This window comes from Penicillium verhagenii, assembly GCF_028828195.1.
Source record: "Penicillium verhagenii strain IBT 33310 chromosome Unknown utg000007l_segment0_segment0, whole genome shotgun sequence".
In the NCBI taxonomy this organism is placed as follows: domain Eukaryota; kingdom Fungi; phylum Ascomycota; class Eurotiomycetes; order Eurotiales; family Aspergillaceae; genus Penicillium; species Penicillium verhagenii.
In genome coordinates this window covers 411,598-428,677 of record NW_026643171.1, presented here as the reverse complement: position 1 = coordinate 428,677, position 17,080 = coordinate 411,598, and the positions used below count along the sequence as shown (strand labels likewise).

At 49.4% G+C, this 17,080-nt stretch overlaps 7 protein-coding genes across 7 annotated transcripts; 3 read left to right on the top strand and 4 right to left on the bottom strand.

The window, feature by feature from the left end:
• Positions 1–1,233: 1,233 nt before the first annotated feature.
• N7466_006852 (mRNA transport regulator MTR10) lies at positions 1,234–4,383 on the bottom strand (the record flags this gene model as incomplete). The annotated part of the gene is made up of 5 exons (XM_057166241.1): positions 1,234–1,322; positions 1,378–1,908; positions 1,972–4,042; positions 4,105–4,197; positions 4,258–4,383. The coding sequence occupies 5 exons, from the start codon at positions 4,381–4,383 to the stop codon at positions 1,234–1,236; spliced, it is 2,910 nt and encodes a 969-aa protein (XP_057019282.1).
• A 277-nt stretch (positions 4,384–4,660) lies between these two features.
• On the top strand, positions 4,661–5,031 carry N7466_006851 (small nuclear ribonucleoprotein E; the record flags this gene model as incomplete). The annotated part of the gene is made up of 3 exons (XM_057166240.1): positions 4,661–4,783; positions 4,839–4,929; positions 4,982–5,031. The coding sequence occupies 3 exons, from the start codon at positions 4,661–4,663 to the stop codon at positions 5,029–5,031; spliced, it is 264 nt and encodes an 87-aa protein (XP_057019281.1).
• Positions 5,032–5,638: 607 nt separating this feature from the next.
• Positions 5,639–6,236, bottom strand: N7466_006850 (uncharacterized protein; the record flags this gene model as incomplete). Its single annotated transcript, XM_057166239.1, has 2 exons — positions 5,639–6,044; positions 6,097–6,236. The coding sequence occupies 2 exons, from the start codon at positions 6,234–6,236 to the stop codon at positions 5,639–5,641; spliced, it is 546 nt and encodes a 181-aa protein (XP_057019280.1).
• Positions 6,237–6,535: 299 nt separating this feature from the next.
• Positions 6,536–10,897, top strand: N7466_006849 (putative non-repetitive nucleoporin; the record flags this gene model as incomplete). The annotated part of the gene is made up of 4 exons (XM_057166238.1): positions 6,536–6,824; positions 6,882–9,323; positions 9,390–10,159; positions 10,286–10,897. The coding sequence occupies 4 exons, from the start codon at positions 6,536–6,538 to the stop codon at positions 10,895–10,897; spliced, it is 4,113 nt and encodes a 1,370-aa protein (XP_057019279.1).
• A 434-nt stretch (positions 10,898–11,331) lies between these two features.
• N7466_006848 (TauD/TfdA dioxygenase family protein) lies at positions 11,332–12,544 on the bottom strand (the record flags this gene model as incomplete). The annotated part of the gene is made up of 2 exons (XM_057166237.1): positions 11,332–11,447; positions 11,530–12,544. 2 exons carry the CDS (start codon positions 12,542–12,544, stop codon positions 11,332–11,334), a joined length of 1,131 nt encoding a protein of 376 aa, XP_057019278.1.
• Positions 12,545–14,442: 1,898 nt separating this feature from the next.
• N7466_006847 (EXPERA domain-containing protein) lies at positions 14,443–15,165 on the top strand (the record flags this gene model as incomplete). The annotated part of the gene is made up of 3 exons (XM_057166236.1): positions 14,443–14,722; positions 14,830–14,982; positions 15,098–15,165. Coding segments are annotated over 3 exons (501 nt in total), but the record flags the coding sequence as incomplete, so codon positions are not given.
• Positions 15,166–15,348: 183 nt separating this feature from the next.
• ddiA (putative DNA damage-inducible v-SNARE binding protein Ddi1) lies at positions 15,349–16,849 on the bottom strand (the record flags this gene model as incomplete). The annotated part of the gene is made up of 2 exons (XM_057166235.1): positions 15,349–16,070; positions 16,228–16,849. Coding segments are annotated over 2 exons (1,344 nt in total), but the record flags the coding sequence as incomplete, so codon positions are not given.
• Between the last annotated feature and the right edge of the window lie 231 nt (positions 16,850–17,080).

Genomic DNA, 17,080 nt, shown 5'->3' with positions numbered 1-17,080 from the left:
TGATTATAAGTACTAAGAATCTAGCTAATAGTCTTATAAAAGTACTAGATTTGGTTAAGTTTAACTAGTTTAAGGCCCTTATAGGGCTTAAAAAGTGATTATTATAATAAATTTGAGAGGTTTTTAGAGGAAGTTTTCAGGTTTTTTTTAACTATATTCTAAGCATTCAGAGCTAGATTTATACACTAAGGGGGAATGTTAGGATATGGATTCCCAAGGTGCGAGGTATATTACCCCGCCATTGGTCACAGGACATGCCTTAGTAGCACTGCCCAGGTGCACATGTGGATGTGGATGTAGGTGGCATCTACCTAGTTGACATGTATGTAAACTCTTGCCTCCAGACTGTAGTTGTCACAGATATATACATAAGCCGGTAAAATTAGTAGCCTGCCACATGGACAGTACATTATCACGCCGTATACAGCAACATTTGAATTTCAGTTTTGTTTTTAGATTGTTTTGGGCCCTGTAAAGTGGCATTTCCTTGTATGAGAGTTTGTAGTTGGTCAGCCTGAGTCGAATATCCACTGAAATCGCTGCTTGGACTCCAGCAAGAGGGCAAACAGGAGGATGTGTCCTAAGAAGAGGAATTCAAGGTCACAGGAAATTCCAGTTCAGCGTACGTGGTACCTAATGGGGCCAAGAGTTGGGGGCCCAGGCTCAATTGAGTGGAATTTCACAGAGCCTCGTGACTAGTAAATAATTGTTTTTGGCGTCCACGTGTGGATTGTCTAGAGCCGCATTTTTGGACGCCAAAAAAAAAAAAAAAAAACCAGACATGTCAACGTACGTACGCTGCTAACAGTTAAAAGTGTGTTCATGGTGTAGAGAGAATCTGTACTGCTTAATCAGCTTGATAATGACTAGAGATCTACACACATGTAATTGCATAAGTTGACATATTGTCTAATTCATATCTTCTACCTGTCATAACGCGCATAACTGGTGAAATGCCGATTAGTCTAATCCCAAAGAGCCAGTCGCTGTCGAAAGACCGGGTACAAGAAGATCTGGCGGCCAGCGTGAGCCAGCGGATCATAAATCATCACGAGCACGGCCGGATTCGTGTGCCTTCATACCATACCACATATGCCACATATCGCGTTAAGAGGAATGGAATAACACCTGATGTGCAAATGCTCCGGGGGGGTTCTTTTTTGTGTTCCAGCGTTGATCATAAGGACACGTGAAGGGTAAAAGAGAATAAAAATGTACACGGGAATAACCACTTCATCCGCTGAACCGGAAACGGGTCGCCTCCAGGCGGCCGAGGCCATCGCGGGGGGCAACATTGCGACGGCGGTAGGAATTGGTGAAATCTGGATTAAAAAATTAGTAACTTGAAAAGATACAGAGAAAACGGTGGAGACTGACCTTGAAGCAAAACGCGGATCTTCCGTGTTTCACCAGATTGGACCTTCTCACCAATGCCCTTGAGAAGTCGCTCAGCCTCAGCCGGCTTCATGGACCCAGGGGGAAGCATCTGCAGTGTAGCCTGTAACCAGGCGCCAGTCTCGTGGGGTAGCACTTCAAACAGGGTCATCAAAACTCCTGATGCATCAGGGAAACAATCTCCAGGGAAACTGAACATCATGCCTGTGAGAACACGCTGGGTGAGAACCTGGCCCTGTGACAAAAGAAGAGCCTTGACAGCCTCCCGGATCTCCGGCGGGTTGGAGAAAGGAGCACCTTCGGGACTGGTGAATTCGGAGACGAGAGGCTTGTCGAAGGCAAAGCTGAAAAGGTCGCGGTAATAGTGCAGGGTGGCGATAAGGGGATCGACTTGTTGAAGAGTAAGGGCACTAAGTGCCGCGGAGAAGATAGGGACGGCCAGTGACGAGCTAATGCACTTTTTAGGGTAATAGCGGACAGCGTCAGATGACAAGCGGAAGAAATCCTCGATGACTGTTCAAAAGTTAGAAAAAAGGGGGAAAAATCAAAGTTTGAGAAAACCATGTCGGGTCTTACCATCGGGAAGATTCTCTGGGGGCAAATCATTCAAAATGCGCAGGAAGGAAAGAGCTTGCTGCTCATAGAACTGATAGACAGCATCGCTGGTGGCCTGGTCCACATACTCAGCACCATCAGAGTATTCGCGGACAACGGCGTCGGTGGCCCACAAGAAGCAGCCCTCCCGGGACGCCTCAAAGCCATTCGCAATGCTTTGGGCGAGAGTGGGAAGGAGGGGAATCATAGCAGTTCGATAAGAAATAATCATGTAACGCCAGCATCGGCACACGCGCTCCAGAATGGGGGTGGAAGACGTGAAATTCATAACGATTGTGGCCATGATAGGTAGGATTTCGCCGCAGTACTTAACGGCAGGATTCTCTTCGCCCGGCGCAACGATGGGAGTAACCACTTGAATAAAGATTGTGATCAACTGCAAATGGTCGGCAACTGCTCGCTGTCCTTCTTCATCTTGTGCATGATTGGCTAGATTCATAATTCGCTGCATGATCGGATCACAGAACATCTTCAAGGAGGCATAGATCTTGTCCAAGGGTTGCACAGATACCACAGCCGCAACACCCTCAGTCACTTCCTCTTGGCTAGCGGGCTTCAGCTTGTCGAGCACGGACAAGAAGAAAGTGTGCAGGTGGTTGATGTGGCCACCGAGCAGCTTTTGGCAATCGGTTCCAAGAAATTTGAACGCAAGAGCAGCCGCCTGAATGACCTCCGGAGATGGGTGCTCGAAAGCGGAAATAACGTAGTTGAGTTGTGCCTCAAGGCTCTCCGGGTGGAGAGCAGTCCATTCTGTGTACCGAGCAAGAGCCATAATTGCTTGGAATCGGACCTTCTCCTGGTCAGGGATTTGGACAATCAAACTAACCAATTGACCCAATACAGTACTTTCCTCGGGGTCAACCATGCGGCCCATGGCACGGAGGCCAAACAAAGGAGCCTCCAATTCCTGCCAATGTGGAACATGCTCGTGACTCGCCTGTGCCGCGTACTTGCCCACCCATTGCTGGATCAACTGATAGATCTTACCCAGGCAGTCGGTCACGCCCACGACAGAACAACAGTCCTTCAAGACATCGCCCATGGAGTGTCTGAATTGGCGGAACTTTTCTTCCTGCTCTCGGTCGCCACCAAAGAGATCGGTCTCGCCTTCCTCGGGGCTAGGGAATTCCAAGTGCTTGACCATGATGTCCACCAGCTGGGAGAAAATATCGAGGAAATTGACGCGAGAATCAGTGTAGCGATCGATAGTGATGTACTGCTTGAGCTCGTACCAGAAGATGAAAGTAAGAGAAACAGCATCTCTCTCCCAGTCGCGTGCGCAGCACTCCAGGACAGCTTCGACGAGGCCGCGGAATTCGACTGGTAGACGAGCAATGAGAACGGCCCAGGCCTCACCAGCCTCCGAGAATATTCTGGTAATGCCTTTAAACGCCTCCAAGTCTTCGGCTTCGGCGGTTTCAAGAATCTTTGGTCGAAGAGCCATCAACCGGGGGTAAAGGGCTTGGATTACGGAAAGGGACTCGTCAACATCTTTGGTATCACGGAAGAGGGTACACATGCAGTCAACGCCGGCATCAAAAGATCCGTCATTGTCCAATGCCTTGACAATAATATCCATCAGAGGCGACTCGACGACTCGACCGGCGGGGATTTCGCGAAGCCACGAGGTGATACAGTCCAAAAGACGAGGATTGGTTGCCGCGGTAGGTGACGATTGAGCATACTGGATCATCAACTGCATGACTTGCTCCGCATTGTCCTCCAATAGCTCCTTTGTTCGGGACAGAAGCTCATCCTCACTGAGGTTGATCTTGCGGCCTTCTGTAACTTCCTCGGGGAGAATCTTCAAAAACTCCAGCACACAATCCCCCGCAATACTGCCCAATGCGGATCCCACGGTGGCGAGGACATCTTTCCATGCGACCATTTGGATCGCCAAGCTTGCCAAGCACACACATAGCTGAGTTTGAATGGGTCGAGGACCGGGGGCAAAAGCGACGAGGAGGTTGAGGACGGAATCCCGGAGGGCTAAAACGGACTCTGGGTTGAGTTGATCGAGATCAAATACGATCTACTTGTGTTAGCTCTGCAAATAATTCGTAATTATCCCATTCTGCGAATCGCAGTACTTACCTTTCCCTTCAATGTAGTTGCGGCGAACAATTTGGCTTCGATTGGTACGTCGTGCGACTGTAATAGCGAATGTGTCGTTTCCCATGCTTCAACCTGCAAACGCGTCAGTCTTTTTCTCAAAAAGGATTTATAGTTTGAAAGGGGAATTCATACTGATTTTTGGAATTTTTCAAGGAATTCATGGGCTTGGGTTTTCTCGGCCCTGGATACGTTCCCTTGCATTGTCGCGACGGCCGCTAGGACCGGGGCGAATGCCTGCCCACCATCCTTGCTGGCCATATCGTCGGGATTTGTATTGTCCAAGTGATCAAGGCCCAGTAATTTAGACCCTGAGCAGCAGATAAAAAAGGGGGGATAAAATGACAGTGTAGAAGAGTTGGCTTAAAGGAGGAGGGGTCAAGTCGCGATTCGTTATGAGTGCGAGATTGTGAGAAGGTGGGATGTTGGTGCCCGTGACTTCGTAATGGTATTACCGCAAATCACGGGACGCAGAGCTTGACTTTCGTCTCTGCTCCAACAACTTATCAACTCCAACCAAACCACCTCTACCTTCATCATGGCTGGCCGCAAGACATTGTTGGCACCAATCCACTTTATTTTCAGCCTGCTGCAGAAACGTAGCACTGTTTCAATCTGGCTTTACGAGCAGTTGGCTATCCGAATTGAGGGAAAGATCCGCGTAAGTCATGAACACGCAGCCAGGGCCAGCTCAATTCTCAACTAACTTCTTCCAGGGATTTGATGAGTTCATGAACCTGGTCATCGATGATGCGATCGAGGTGCGCCAAGCTACAAAGACTGAAGAGGAGAAGCGGAGGCCACTTGGTATGGACCAACCCCGAATGAAGATCTGAAGCTAGCTAACGCCACGGTACAGGCCAGATTCTCCTCAAGGGCGACAACGTCTCTCTCATCCAAGCGGTTTAAATAAATTTCTGTTTCTGTTTCATTTCGGCGGTCCGGACACCGCTCACCAACCATGCGCGCACCAATCCAGTCATGCCAGTCATGCGCCAATACCGGATCTCCTCGACATCTGCTCTTGGAGCGACAAAGCCACTAGTAACGGAGTTAAGTTATTTTGGATAGGAAAATACAAAGGGATTGGGTTTTTATCAGGGAAAGTCATCTTGCTCAGCTATGGACATCGAGTTAGAAATGGTTGTAATATCCTTGACCATATCCAGGCAATCCCTGAAACGCTATACCTGGAATCACAAATCACAGATCACATTCAGATTCATCGGATTCGCCCCATCAATCAACCTTTCATAAGATTCAGCAATTTATAGGCTGTAGCCGAGAACGATTGCTTCTAGCACTCGAGGGCTGGATTCCCCGCATTGAGTTGACTTCGATAAACGTTTGGGAGTGATCAATATCCACACTATGACCGTAAAATAAGGATCAACACATCTTCAGGTTCATTTGCATACTTGATTGATGCCATCTATATGTAGCCCACAGAGAGGAGATTGCCTCTGAATATTATAATACACCTGTTGATAATAATACATTTTGTCCACGCACACGATCATTCCGATTCTACAGCCTTCTTCACCAAGGCTGGCACTTCGGATTTGTTAACTGGCTTGCCATCCAATGGCCCTCCTTTAGCAAAAAGAGCTCCAATGAAAGGACCGGACCGCACTTTCTCTCCCTTTGCCTGGATTTTGGCAACTTGTTCCGCGATGATAGCTTCCAATTCCTCGATAGGCATTGTCTTGATCTGAGCCGCGTACTCCTCCAAGATAGTGACCTGTTGATCTTCCTGAGCTTGTAGATCCGCGCGATCTTCTTTGGCAAACAGGTCAGCAGCATCTTGGGAGGCCTTTGAACGTCTTCGGATAAGGGAGAGAAGTTGAATATCTGTCGCGTATGGGGTGGAGGTTTTGGCAGCATTGTTGGTCTCGGAAATCAAAGCGCGAAGGACATTGAGCCTGGGATTGTTAACAAAAGGTTGCTTTGTATTGCATGAGGATGTGACGATACCGGGCAGTATCTTTGGCGCGCATGGCTGTCTTCAGATCAGCTCGCAATGTTGCCATCATAGGCGGTGTGGTAGCAGTGGAGTTCCATCGTACCTGACGCAATGGAGCGCAGGTGAATCTACTAGTACCGACACGGAACATGGTAAGAACTGTGGAATTGGAAGGGTGAATGGCTTAGTTATTATCAAGTTCAAATGTGCAGATGTTCAAAAGGCGGAAGATCATTGAATGGTGGTCCGTGCGCAGGAATTGTTGACCTCGCAAAAGAAACCTTGAAACTAAATCACCTTCAAAAAGCTGCCCGCAACCTCCTCCTCCACCTACCGTCTATCTCCTGTCTTATTGCAGCTTTGCAATTTATCTTCTTTGAATTGCAGTTTTTCATTTCTTTGTTTCGTGAGCGGGGAGTTCGTCTCGCTCTTCTCCCCAGCTGAAGCGCAATGTCGTACCCGATTCTTCAAGCCAACCTACCTCCGGCGACGCCGCAGAAACCCCTACCGGGAGCTTACCTGCAAACGCCAGCTGTGCCTCGAAATGGTCCCAGGTCCCCTCCACAGCAGCAGCTGCAATCACAGACTCTTCAAAGTCCACCTCAGATGCTCCCTAAGCTTCCCCCAATCGCCGCGACACAAAACCGGAATCTGAGCACACAAGAGCGAGGAGCGCGTACAATCAACGAGTCTCTCTTTCAAGAATCGCGATACCCAGATCTGGACAGCTATCTATCACGTAGGTTTATTTCGAAGTCTGCGGGTCTGACGTGATGTGATGCTAACTTTTGAATAGAGGGATTCTCATCTGAGTATGACCTCCCCACGTCGCCGTCATGGGCACCATTTCAAAAAGTGAAAATGTACAACATTCCCGACCAGATTTTCGATCAGTACAATCGCGCTCAAGTGTCGACAAGCATGGGACTTTTTGCTGAGCTGCAACACGCGTGGGTGGCCATCGACAACGCGCTCTACTTGTGGGACTTTACACACCCGAACCCTCAATTGGTTGGATTCGAGGACCAGCCAAATAGCATTAACACAGTTAAGCTTGTTAAGCCTCGTGCAGGAGTGTTTTTGCCGGCAATTACTCATTTGCTCGTGGTGTCAACAACAGCCGAATTGATTTTGTTAGGTATGGGCGTGGAAACCACTTCGACGGGCGGGCGGCAGGTCACTCTGTATTCGACCGGGATGGCAGTTCCGATTCGGGGTCTGGATATCCATGTCTTTGCGTCCTTTGACTCGACTGGTCGGATCTTTTTCGGTGGTTCGTCCGATAACGATGTTTACGAATTGACATACCAACAAGAGGAACGGTGGTTCCAGGGTCGATGCGGAAAGGTCAATCACACCAGCTCCCGCCTAGCAGCATTTACACCATCGTTGAGCTTGACGAACTTGGCGAAAGTGGCCATGGAAAATGTGGAACAGATGGTCATTGATGACAGCCGAAACCTTCTCTATACTTTGTCTTCGACCTCCACAATTCGAGTCTTCCACCTGAAGCCTGACGGTTCTCTCTCCCTGGCTATCACCAAGCATGCTCTGGACATTTACTCGAATATCGGACATATCATCGCATCCAACCAAACTCTCAATCCTAAGATCCCAATCGTTTCTATCAGTCCCGTCCCTGCCGCTGAAGCCTCTCGCTATCACCTTGTTGCGACAACGGCCACCGGTTATCGCATCTATCTTAGTGCGACTGGTTCATACAGCTGGTCCCCCATGCCGAACGGTACAACTGCACCTACCAGCATGCAAGCCCAGCACATCAAGACCCCACCCGTGGATCTTCCTAGTGATTTCGGGCTGCCTCGCTTCCAGCAGCCTGGTGGCAAGCTTGCGATTCACACTTTGGAGCCCACGCGCATGGCAGCCCGGTTCCCGCCTGGATATTTCTTCTGCTTCGCAACCAAGGATGCTGCGCAGAAGTCCGATACCCTGTTCATCTCATCCCCGGATTCTGGCAAAGTTGCCAGGGCCCAGGATAATGTTTTGACAGGGAAAACAGGCGAGTCTGCCATTTGGATGAACCTGGGCGGCCGAGCGGAGGCCATCGGTCTCTGCACCCCACCTCCGCCAAGCTCTTCAGGCTTTGGCAATGAGCTGGCCATCCAATTTGATCACCCCGCTGCTGAGGTTGCTATTCTGACAAGTACGGGTATTCACGTCATTCGACGGCGACGCCTGGTAGACATCTTTGCGTCATTGGTTCGTGGTGGTACCGGAGAAGAAGGTTTAGACGGCGAGGCTAAAAACTTCATTCGCACATACGGTCGACCGGAGGCTCTGGCCACCGCTCTTGCCGTGGCTTGCGGACAAGGCGTGGAGATTTCCTCAGACCAGCGACTCACCCAGATTAATGACCCAGATGTCCTGGAGTTTGCTCGCAAAGTCTTCATTGACTTTGGTGGTCGTCCCGCGATCAATGAGAACATTGTGGCTGATAGCACCACTCCTACAATTGACCTCGTCGAGCCGTCCCCTCGACATGCCGGTATCTCCCTATACCTCTCCCGCTTGTTGCGATCTATCTGGAAGAAGGAAATCGCCCAGGTTGGCAAGGGACCAAATGGCGCCATGACTGTCTCTGCCTCTGTGGCTGCTTGCAAGCTGCAAAGCATCCAGCATGATCTCTCGGCCCTTCAGCGGTTTTTCAAGACCAATAAGAGCTTTATTGAAGGTCTCAGTGGACCCGAGGCTCTTGCACGAGCGGCCACCAAGCAAGAAGAGACCGCGCTCCAGGGTGAGCACCGTGCTCTGCACTCACTTGTTGAACTAGTCTCGCACACCATTGAAGGAATCTCATTTGTGCTTGTCCTTTTTGATGAGCGGGTGGATGAGATAGTGGCTACCCTTCCCGAGGAGTCCAAAGAAAAGTTCTTGAAGCTCACTTACGAGGAGCTCTTTAGTACCAGCAAGGGCAATGAAGTTGCCAAGGAGCTAGTCAAGAGTATTGTGAACCGCAACATTGCCAAGGGGTCGAATGTTGAAACCGTAGCCGATGCTTTGCGGCGCCGATGCGGCAGCTTCTGCAGTGCGGAAGATGTGGTTATTTTCAAGGCCCAGGAACTTCTCAAGCGGGCCACCGAGGCCGGAGCCAACTCCGAGTTAGGGCGCAATCTCCTGAATGAGAGTTTGAACCTGTTCCGACAGGTGGCTGATAACCTTCCCATGGACTATCTGGTTTCTGCCGTGGAGAACTACATCGGAAATCAATTCTTCGCTGGTATGTGTTGTCGACCATTTTGATCCTTCCTATTTGTTCCTGACTAATATCTATCCGTTTTTTCAGGTGCAATTACACTGGCGCTTAATGTTGCTGGTCGCTGCGACAAGGCGAACCTCGCACTTTCCTGGATTATGGATGGACGTCCCGAAGAAGTACAGCCTCCTCCTGGATATTACACCGTTCACCAACTTACCCCTATACAGGACCCTCGGAAATCCATCTATTTGTTCCGCAAGCAGTGTTATGACCTTGTCTTCAATGTCATAGTTGCAGTTGATACATTGGCCGCAGCCGACCCCGGATACATTGATGGACAAATCACCCAGATCGCTAAGCGCAAAAACGAGGCACATGCCGTTATTTCTGACACTCACGACGAGGTCTTCCTGACTAGCCTTTATGACTGGTACCTGGAGCAAGGGTGGAATGATCGTCTATTGCAGACCTCGTCTCAATTTGTGGTCACTTACCTGGAAAGAAAGTCCACTGACGACATTGCTCATGCCGATCTGCTGTGGCGTTACTATGCCCAGTCCGAGCGATATTTCGAGGCTGCCAAGGTACAGTTCCAACTCGCTCAGAGTGCATTCAATCTTCCTCTTAGCCGCCGCATTGAGTACTTGGGCCGAGCCCGTGCCAACGCATCCGCTTTCACACATGATGTGGGCCGTCAGTCACGGCAACGCCTGGTGCAAGAGATTTCCTCTCTGATCGATGTCGCCAACATCCAAGACGATCTTCTGCAGCGCCTGAAGGATGATGAACGGATTTCACTGGATCGTAGGAATGAAGTCCTGACTGATGTGGATGGTCCCGTCATGGACATTAGTACAGTAAGTTCTTGACTTTAGTCAAAGCCCGCCGGAGCTTCTTCCTCTCTCTCCCTTTTTTTTTTTTACTTTTTTTTTTTTTCTTCCCTTTTTTGGCTGTCCATCCACTAACGAATGTCCCCTCTATAGCTCTTCAACAAATATGCCGACTCCGCTAGTTACTATGACATCTGTCTGCAGATCTTCTTCCTGGCGGATTACCGCAATGCGGCCGACATCAAGGCGACTTGGCAGCACCTCATTCAAGATACACACACCCAAACAGTGGAACGGGGCTCCCCACAACCCTATGAAGCTGTTGTCGAGAAAGTTCGGAGCCTTGGCAGTCGGCTCCGCATGTCGGAGACGGTATTCCCGGTGCGCGAACTGGTCCCCTTGCTCGAACGCTATTCGCTAGAGCACCAGCGCCACGTTGGACCTGAGCACTGGATTGTCGATCTCTTCCTGGATCTGGGAGTCCCACACGAGTCCATTTATGCGGTCCTGGAGACCATGTACTACACCGACGAGGCTCCATTCCAGGGCACTTACCGCCGTTTCATCGCCACTGATCTAATTTATCTACTGCAAGGGTGGTTCCATGAGACCATGCGACTAGGCGGCATGGTGTTTGGATCGGATGTGGTTGCCGAGCGCGTCTCCGAGACTCTGGTATTGCTGCAGCAGGGAGCGGGTAATGGTCCTGATATTGTGGAAAACAGTCGGAACCTGCAGCGAAGGATCGCGGAACTACTGAACTAAATTTTCTCATTTTGATTTTTGGTTTCGATCATTTATCCCTCCCCCCACATCCCATCATCACACCCCTTGTCTCTCTTCAAATCCTGGAATGATCCGTGCCTTTCTTATTCCATTGCTATGTATCCTAGGTGGCGTTCTTTTTCTTCGGAGGTCATGAATCTGAAAATCCATTTATAATGAGAAAACTGTTTCAATGATTCAAACGTTTTATTTTTTATTTTTTTTATTTTATTTTTTACTTGTAAGAACATGAAGAATAGGCGATTATCAATTAAGCAAATGCAAATTTTAATAAGAACCCGAGAACAGAAACACTGTTTAGTTCTAACCCAATGAAGCAAAAAAGAAACTCCCGCCAAAAAAAAAGAAAAAAAAGCAAATAAAGGGGGGAATTGGGGAAAAAAAGCAAAGAAAACCCAAAACTCTATCTACACCTACTCAGAAAACTCATCATAAACGGGGATCGGCTTCTCGCCCAACGCAATCAGGCGGAAGATATGACGAGCTTTAGCACCATAATCTTCATCAAGGTAATCCACAATCGCAGAGTCTAAGAAATCCAATCAGCATGTGCTCAAGTCACCAGGTAACAAAAAAAGAAAAAAAACCACCAAAGGCAAGAAAATACTCACGAGTCGTCGCCCTGTTATCAAACATAACAATAGTCCTCGGCTGCCACCGCACTCTAGCCTGGAAATCATGTCCCGTAACAATATGATTCATCAAGAAATCCAACATCCACTTCGTCTCAGGCTCCTTCATCCCCTGAACCTTGGTAATAAACTCCGCATTAACAAACAAGCACTTCTCCCCAGTAACGGGATGAACCCGCACAAGCGGATGCACCGTATCAACCGCCTCCTTCCGCACCAACCCACCCACCAACCGCGTATGCGCAATCATCTTCGCAGACGAATGCACCGTATTAAGCGTATCCAGGAACGCGCGCAGCGTCGGCGAAAGCCGCTTATACGCCATATCCGTCGCCGCAAAGACCGTGTCCCCGCCCACCTCCGGGCCCTGCAGCAGGCCCAGCATGACGTAGCCCGGCGGCTGGATCTCGTAGCTGACGTCCTGGTGCCACAGCGTGGTGGTGGTGCGTGCTTCCAGGAAGCGCGCGATCTCCTCGCGGTTGCCGTCGCGGTGGATGACGTGGAAGGCGGGGTGGTTGCGGACTGTGCCGGAGACGGGCTGGTAGTTTGGTTTGCCGAAGTAGCGCATGAAGGCTTCTTGTTCTGCGGGGCCGGCGTCGATGAGGTCTTGGTCTGGGAAGGCGAGGACCTTGCGCTCGGAGATGAGGAGGGCGAGCTCGTCTTTTTGCGTGGGTGTTAGGGTGGAGAGTTGGAGGCCTTCGATCACGGAGCCGATGGCGGGTTGGATGTCTTTGATTGTTACGTTGGCTGTGAGGAGGTGAGGCTTGCTTTTGTCTTTTACGCGCAGTGCTGGGTCGCTGTAGGTGTGTTCTGGGAGTGGGTCGAACCAGATTGGATCCCAGGTTGGGAGGTATTCTGGGTACGGGGTTTTGATCTTGGATTGCTTTTCGACGTCCACGTAGGGAATGTTGATGTCGTAGCTGACGGGGATTTCGGGTTTGTGGCCGTTAGGTCCGTTGGCTTTGGAGCGGATGAGGGGGGCGGAGGACGGCATTGTTCAAGGCTCAATTGGATGGGGACGAGGACTGGGGACTGGGGACTGGGAATGCAATGTTGAGGATACAGGTATACTGGTATAGGAACCTCAGCTTCTTATATGTATTACTGATTGATAAGGACTAGGGGAGGAAGAAGGAGACGGAGGTTAGTCGGGCATTCGAATCGGTTTATATAACCCACTTTTTTTTTTCCTCCGTTCATATTTCTACTTCGTAGATTACGTCGATAATCCGTTGAAGATAGAGCCAAAAAGAGGGCCTAACTTTTTTTCTGAACGCTAGTGGAAATCATGCAAGTTGGTCTGTGTCCTTCGCCAGATGAGCGGTCAGGGTTGATAGCTACAAGGAATTCCGAAATCCATCATGTCCACATAGAACCACCTTGATCCCGGTGAGTTCCGACCTTGGGGATCCCGGTCTATTCTGTACGATGTGCTCATCTCTTTTTTAGGGAGATGTTTTAAGTGGATGTGGTGGGGGAAAGAAAGAAGGGGAAATATGATATTACGGGACTTAGTTTCAACTTTCAAGAGAATCCTATACAACCAGGATCCACACCTCGGTTCGGGGGAATTTTCCATGCAGGAATTGGCATTGGCATTGAGAAACTTCAGTCCTTTGGTGCTTTTGGTGCCGTTGGTGCTTTTGTATTGGTATCAAGCCTTAATTTACCGTATAGAAATGCAGTTCTATCTACACTGATAAGGCAGCAGTATGACAAGTGCATTATCTGCCGTGATCGGTGCAGTTGATGGGATTGGTCAATTCACAAGCCTAAAGGCCAAAGTACCCTCGGTTCCCAGATATTTCCATGCACAGAATAGCGCTAATGTCTCTCAGCCGGATGGGGCAGTTCCCAGGAGAAAAAAAGAAGATGATTTTTTATAAAACAGGGGGAAAATAGTAGGAACGGAAGGACCAGTTGATCATTTCTCTTTGTTTCAATTTTTGATTATTTTCTCTTTGATTTCCTTCTTTTTTTCCCTCTTTTTTTTCCTTTAGGGGTGGGGGGAAAAAGATGCGGTCTGCAAATCCCGCATATGCTACTATATCGAATAAACGGACACGTCGCACATCGGTGCCACAGGATCCCGAGATGTGCATGAGAAAAAGACACCACGTATGGGTACCTGGACTCTGATTGCTGCAATCTTGTAAGGGATAGAAAGAGTTCCAAGTGAGGCCATCCGGCTCATCCTGATACTATGTGGCGTTAGTCTTTTTCTTTTTCTTTCTTTCTTTTTTTCCTTTTTCCTTTTCTTTATTCTTTTTTATGATTCTGTTTTTGAAGGCTTCTTAAGCTTTGATAGCTGATATATCTGATACATCGGCATTGATTAGCAGGGGTTCGATTCCAACAATCTGTCCTAATCTCCCAAGGTACTTATGCCGTCTCAATTTCCAAATTACAAAGAGAATTCCCAAATTTGTTTTCCCCCAAAGTGGATCTCACCCCCCAAAACCCCCCAAAGAGCCGAGAACTAAGGACCGGGCCGAGAAGACAGTAGAACCGTAGAACCATATCAGAGTTGAACTATAACCTCGAACCCTGGAAACTTCACCTTTTCTGATTGATAACTATGGTGGACCGAGATCCCCACAAGCTTATTTTTTTGAAAAAGCAATTATGCTGTTAGGCTGTTTATACCGCCGATCTGGTCGCCCCGCTCTAGCGGTGCAGAGAGACCAGAGATGCATCTTTCGGGCTTGGTAATTTTACAGCGGAACAGGTGGTGGTACATGTATTTTACCCTGTAATCTATCACTCTTTTCTTGTTTACCAAAGCTTCTCTCCTAATCTACAATCACAAGCTAAAATCACAAGCTAAAGCTAACGCAGTACACTCCTTACACTCCTTACACAGTGTACACCTGGATCTTTTGGGATTTCTAGTATTTTCTTAATACTTCGCCCATCATGCTACGCAGAGACTATGCATACCTCACCTTCTTCCTCATCCATATCCCCATCATCTTCCTAATCGACACGGTCCCCCTCCAACCAACCTTCCTCCGCACCGACCTCTCCCAATCCCTGCGCAACTTCTACATCACCACCTATCGCGATAAGTTCTTCGAGGAGCCCGCCCCGGTCTGGTTCACCACCTTTATCTGGATGGAACTGCTGTACCATGTTCCCCTGAGTGCGTGGGCTGTCTGGGCACTACTCCGAGGTAACACCAACTCTTATCATTGGGATATTTATACCCTTCTACTTGGAATCGTTGATGGATAATTGGACTGACCTTTTTCTTTTTCTCTTTTCTTCTGCGTGTGATAGATCATCCTCTCGTGCCTGTCAATCTGCTTATCTTTGGCGTCCAGGCTTGTGTGACGTCTTTGACTTGTTTGGTCGATGTGTGGAGTTGGGAGGATCGCTCAACCGACGAGAAGGTGCAGATTACGTATCTGTACGGGCCTTATGTGGCTTTGGGTATGCATACATTTCCTTTTTTCTTTTCCCTTTTTCCTTCTTTGCATCTTCTTATCTGCACCTATGGCGATTGATGTCGATTGCTAATCCGTCTCTCTTTTTTTTTATCTTGCAGGTGCCTTGATGGCCTTGGATATGGTCTTCCGCTTACGAGACAAATTGACCAAGCCCAAACGCGACTAAATGAAACAAAAATACAAAAAAAAAATCACACACAAGACTCGTGATCGTACATTGATTTCGTTACGTGCTGTGCTAGAACCCGCTAATTAATAAAATAAAAAGAAATATGAAAAAGAAAAGAAGAATTACATCCTCAACGCCTATATCCCGGTGATGACCCGACCCTTACTTTAGATTTCCCATCTAGATCAAGAATCCAATCGCCCCGTCCAAGTCACCGTTTGCAAATTCCAACGCCCGCTCCGCCTCCATTCGCGTGAATCCTAGCTCCGTGATCTTGGCAATCGAATCCTGAGGCCACCGCGATCTCGGAGGTCGGACCGGTGCCACAGGTGCAGATGCACTGGAGCCACTAGTAGCGCCGGGGCCGGAGCCGGAGCCAACACCAGAGCCAGGTCCAGAGGTGGCATCACCCGGTCGGCTCGCCTGGTGCGTCACCGCTCCCGTGCGAGCACCCACCTCTGCCCCATCCGATCCCTTCACGGTAGGCTCATCCTCAAACTCCTCGGTCAAATGCTTCGGAATATCCGCTTCACCGAGGAAAGGGACCGCTTGGTCTTGAATGACCAGGGCCCCGCGCTGAAGATCAATGCACGCCTGGTGTCGGCGAAGCATGTCCAGACCCAGGAGTAGGTCGATCTGTTTGCCTTCCATCACGGTGAAGGAGCAGGGGAGGAACATGTCTCCGATCTTGATCTGAGCTGAGTGCACGCGTCCGAGGATCGGGGCAGTACCCACACCCTTGGCGATACCTCCGTAACGTCGATCGACTAATCGCATGATGTTGCAGGCTGTTGCGCATTCGGGCGACATGATGGTTACCTGGGCACCGGAGTCGACAAAGGCGTTGAGACGATGACCGTTGACTTCGACGGGGATGTAAAGCATTGTGACGCGACCGAAAGCTGTATATTAGAATTAGTTTTAGTTTTTTTCTTTCTTTTCTGTTTTCCATTTTTTTTTCCATTTTGTTTTTCTTTTCAATATATGTAGCTCCACTCGCTGACGTAGCCAACATCGCATATGAACGGATACAAAGCTGGGTAGATGAGGGCCACTCACACTCTGGATGATGCTCCATAGCATTGTGTAGGTTCTCCGTCACAGCATTCTGTCGAATAATCTCCTCGATCTCACGTTGATTATCCGGGTTAAACGGATCAGAGTTCAACATGGCGATTCTGGCATCTTTCTCCGCTTCCTGGCGCGCCTCCCGCTGCTGCTGTGAGACCAAGACCTCCCGGAACCGCTGCGCATTATCTGCTGCCTCAGCCAACTCAGGATTCTGTCGACGAACAGCCTCACGCACACGCGGATCCCCCAAAATATGTAGTCGGATTGTCTCGGGATCGGGCATGCCGGGTCGGGGTGCCGCCTGATTCTGGCGCGGTGCGGTGCTGGAGCCGGGGCCGGGGCCGGGACTAGGACGTGGGGGCAGCTGTGGTGGGCCGCGGAGGGTGACGTGGACACCTAGCATGTCACCTTCACCGATGCCAACTTGTTCTAGGGTTTGTGCTGGGTTCTGGAGGAGTTGGTTGTTGTAGACGAGTTGTTGGGCTTCGGGAGGGATATTCGTTTCGCTTTCGATGATGGCTTTGAGGAGCTCGATGGCCATGTCTCCACCGACTTCTAGGTTGATAATATCAGAGTCCGCATCCGGGCGGATGACACTGACGGTGATACGCCTGAATGTTTTAACGCGGACATGATTAGCTTTGTTTTGTTGAGGGTTATGGATTTGGGGGGGGGGGATCGGTCAGCTTTCGGAGGTCGGCCTTGGAGGGGTTAAATACATGGCTTGATTCGGCTGCGTCAGGTGCGGGGAGGGGAAGTGGTTATGGGTGAAGAAGCAAAGAGGGATGAAGGGATTATATGCAGGACAGTCACAAAGTCCAGGCAGAAATAAAATCCCGAA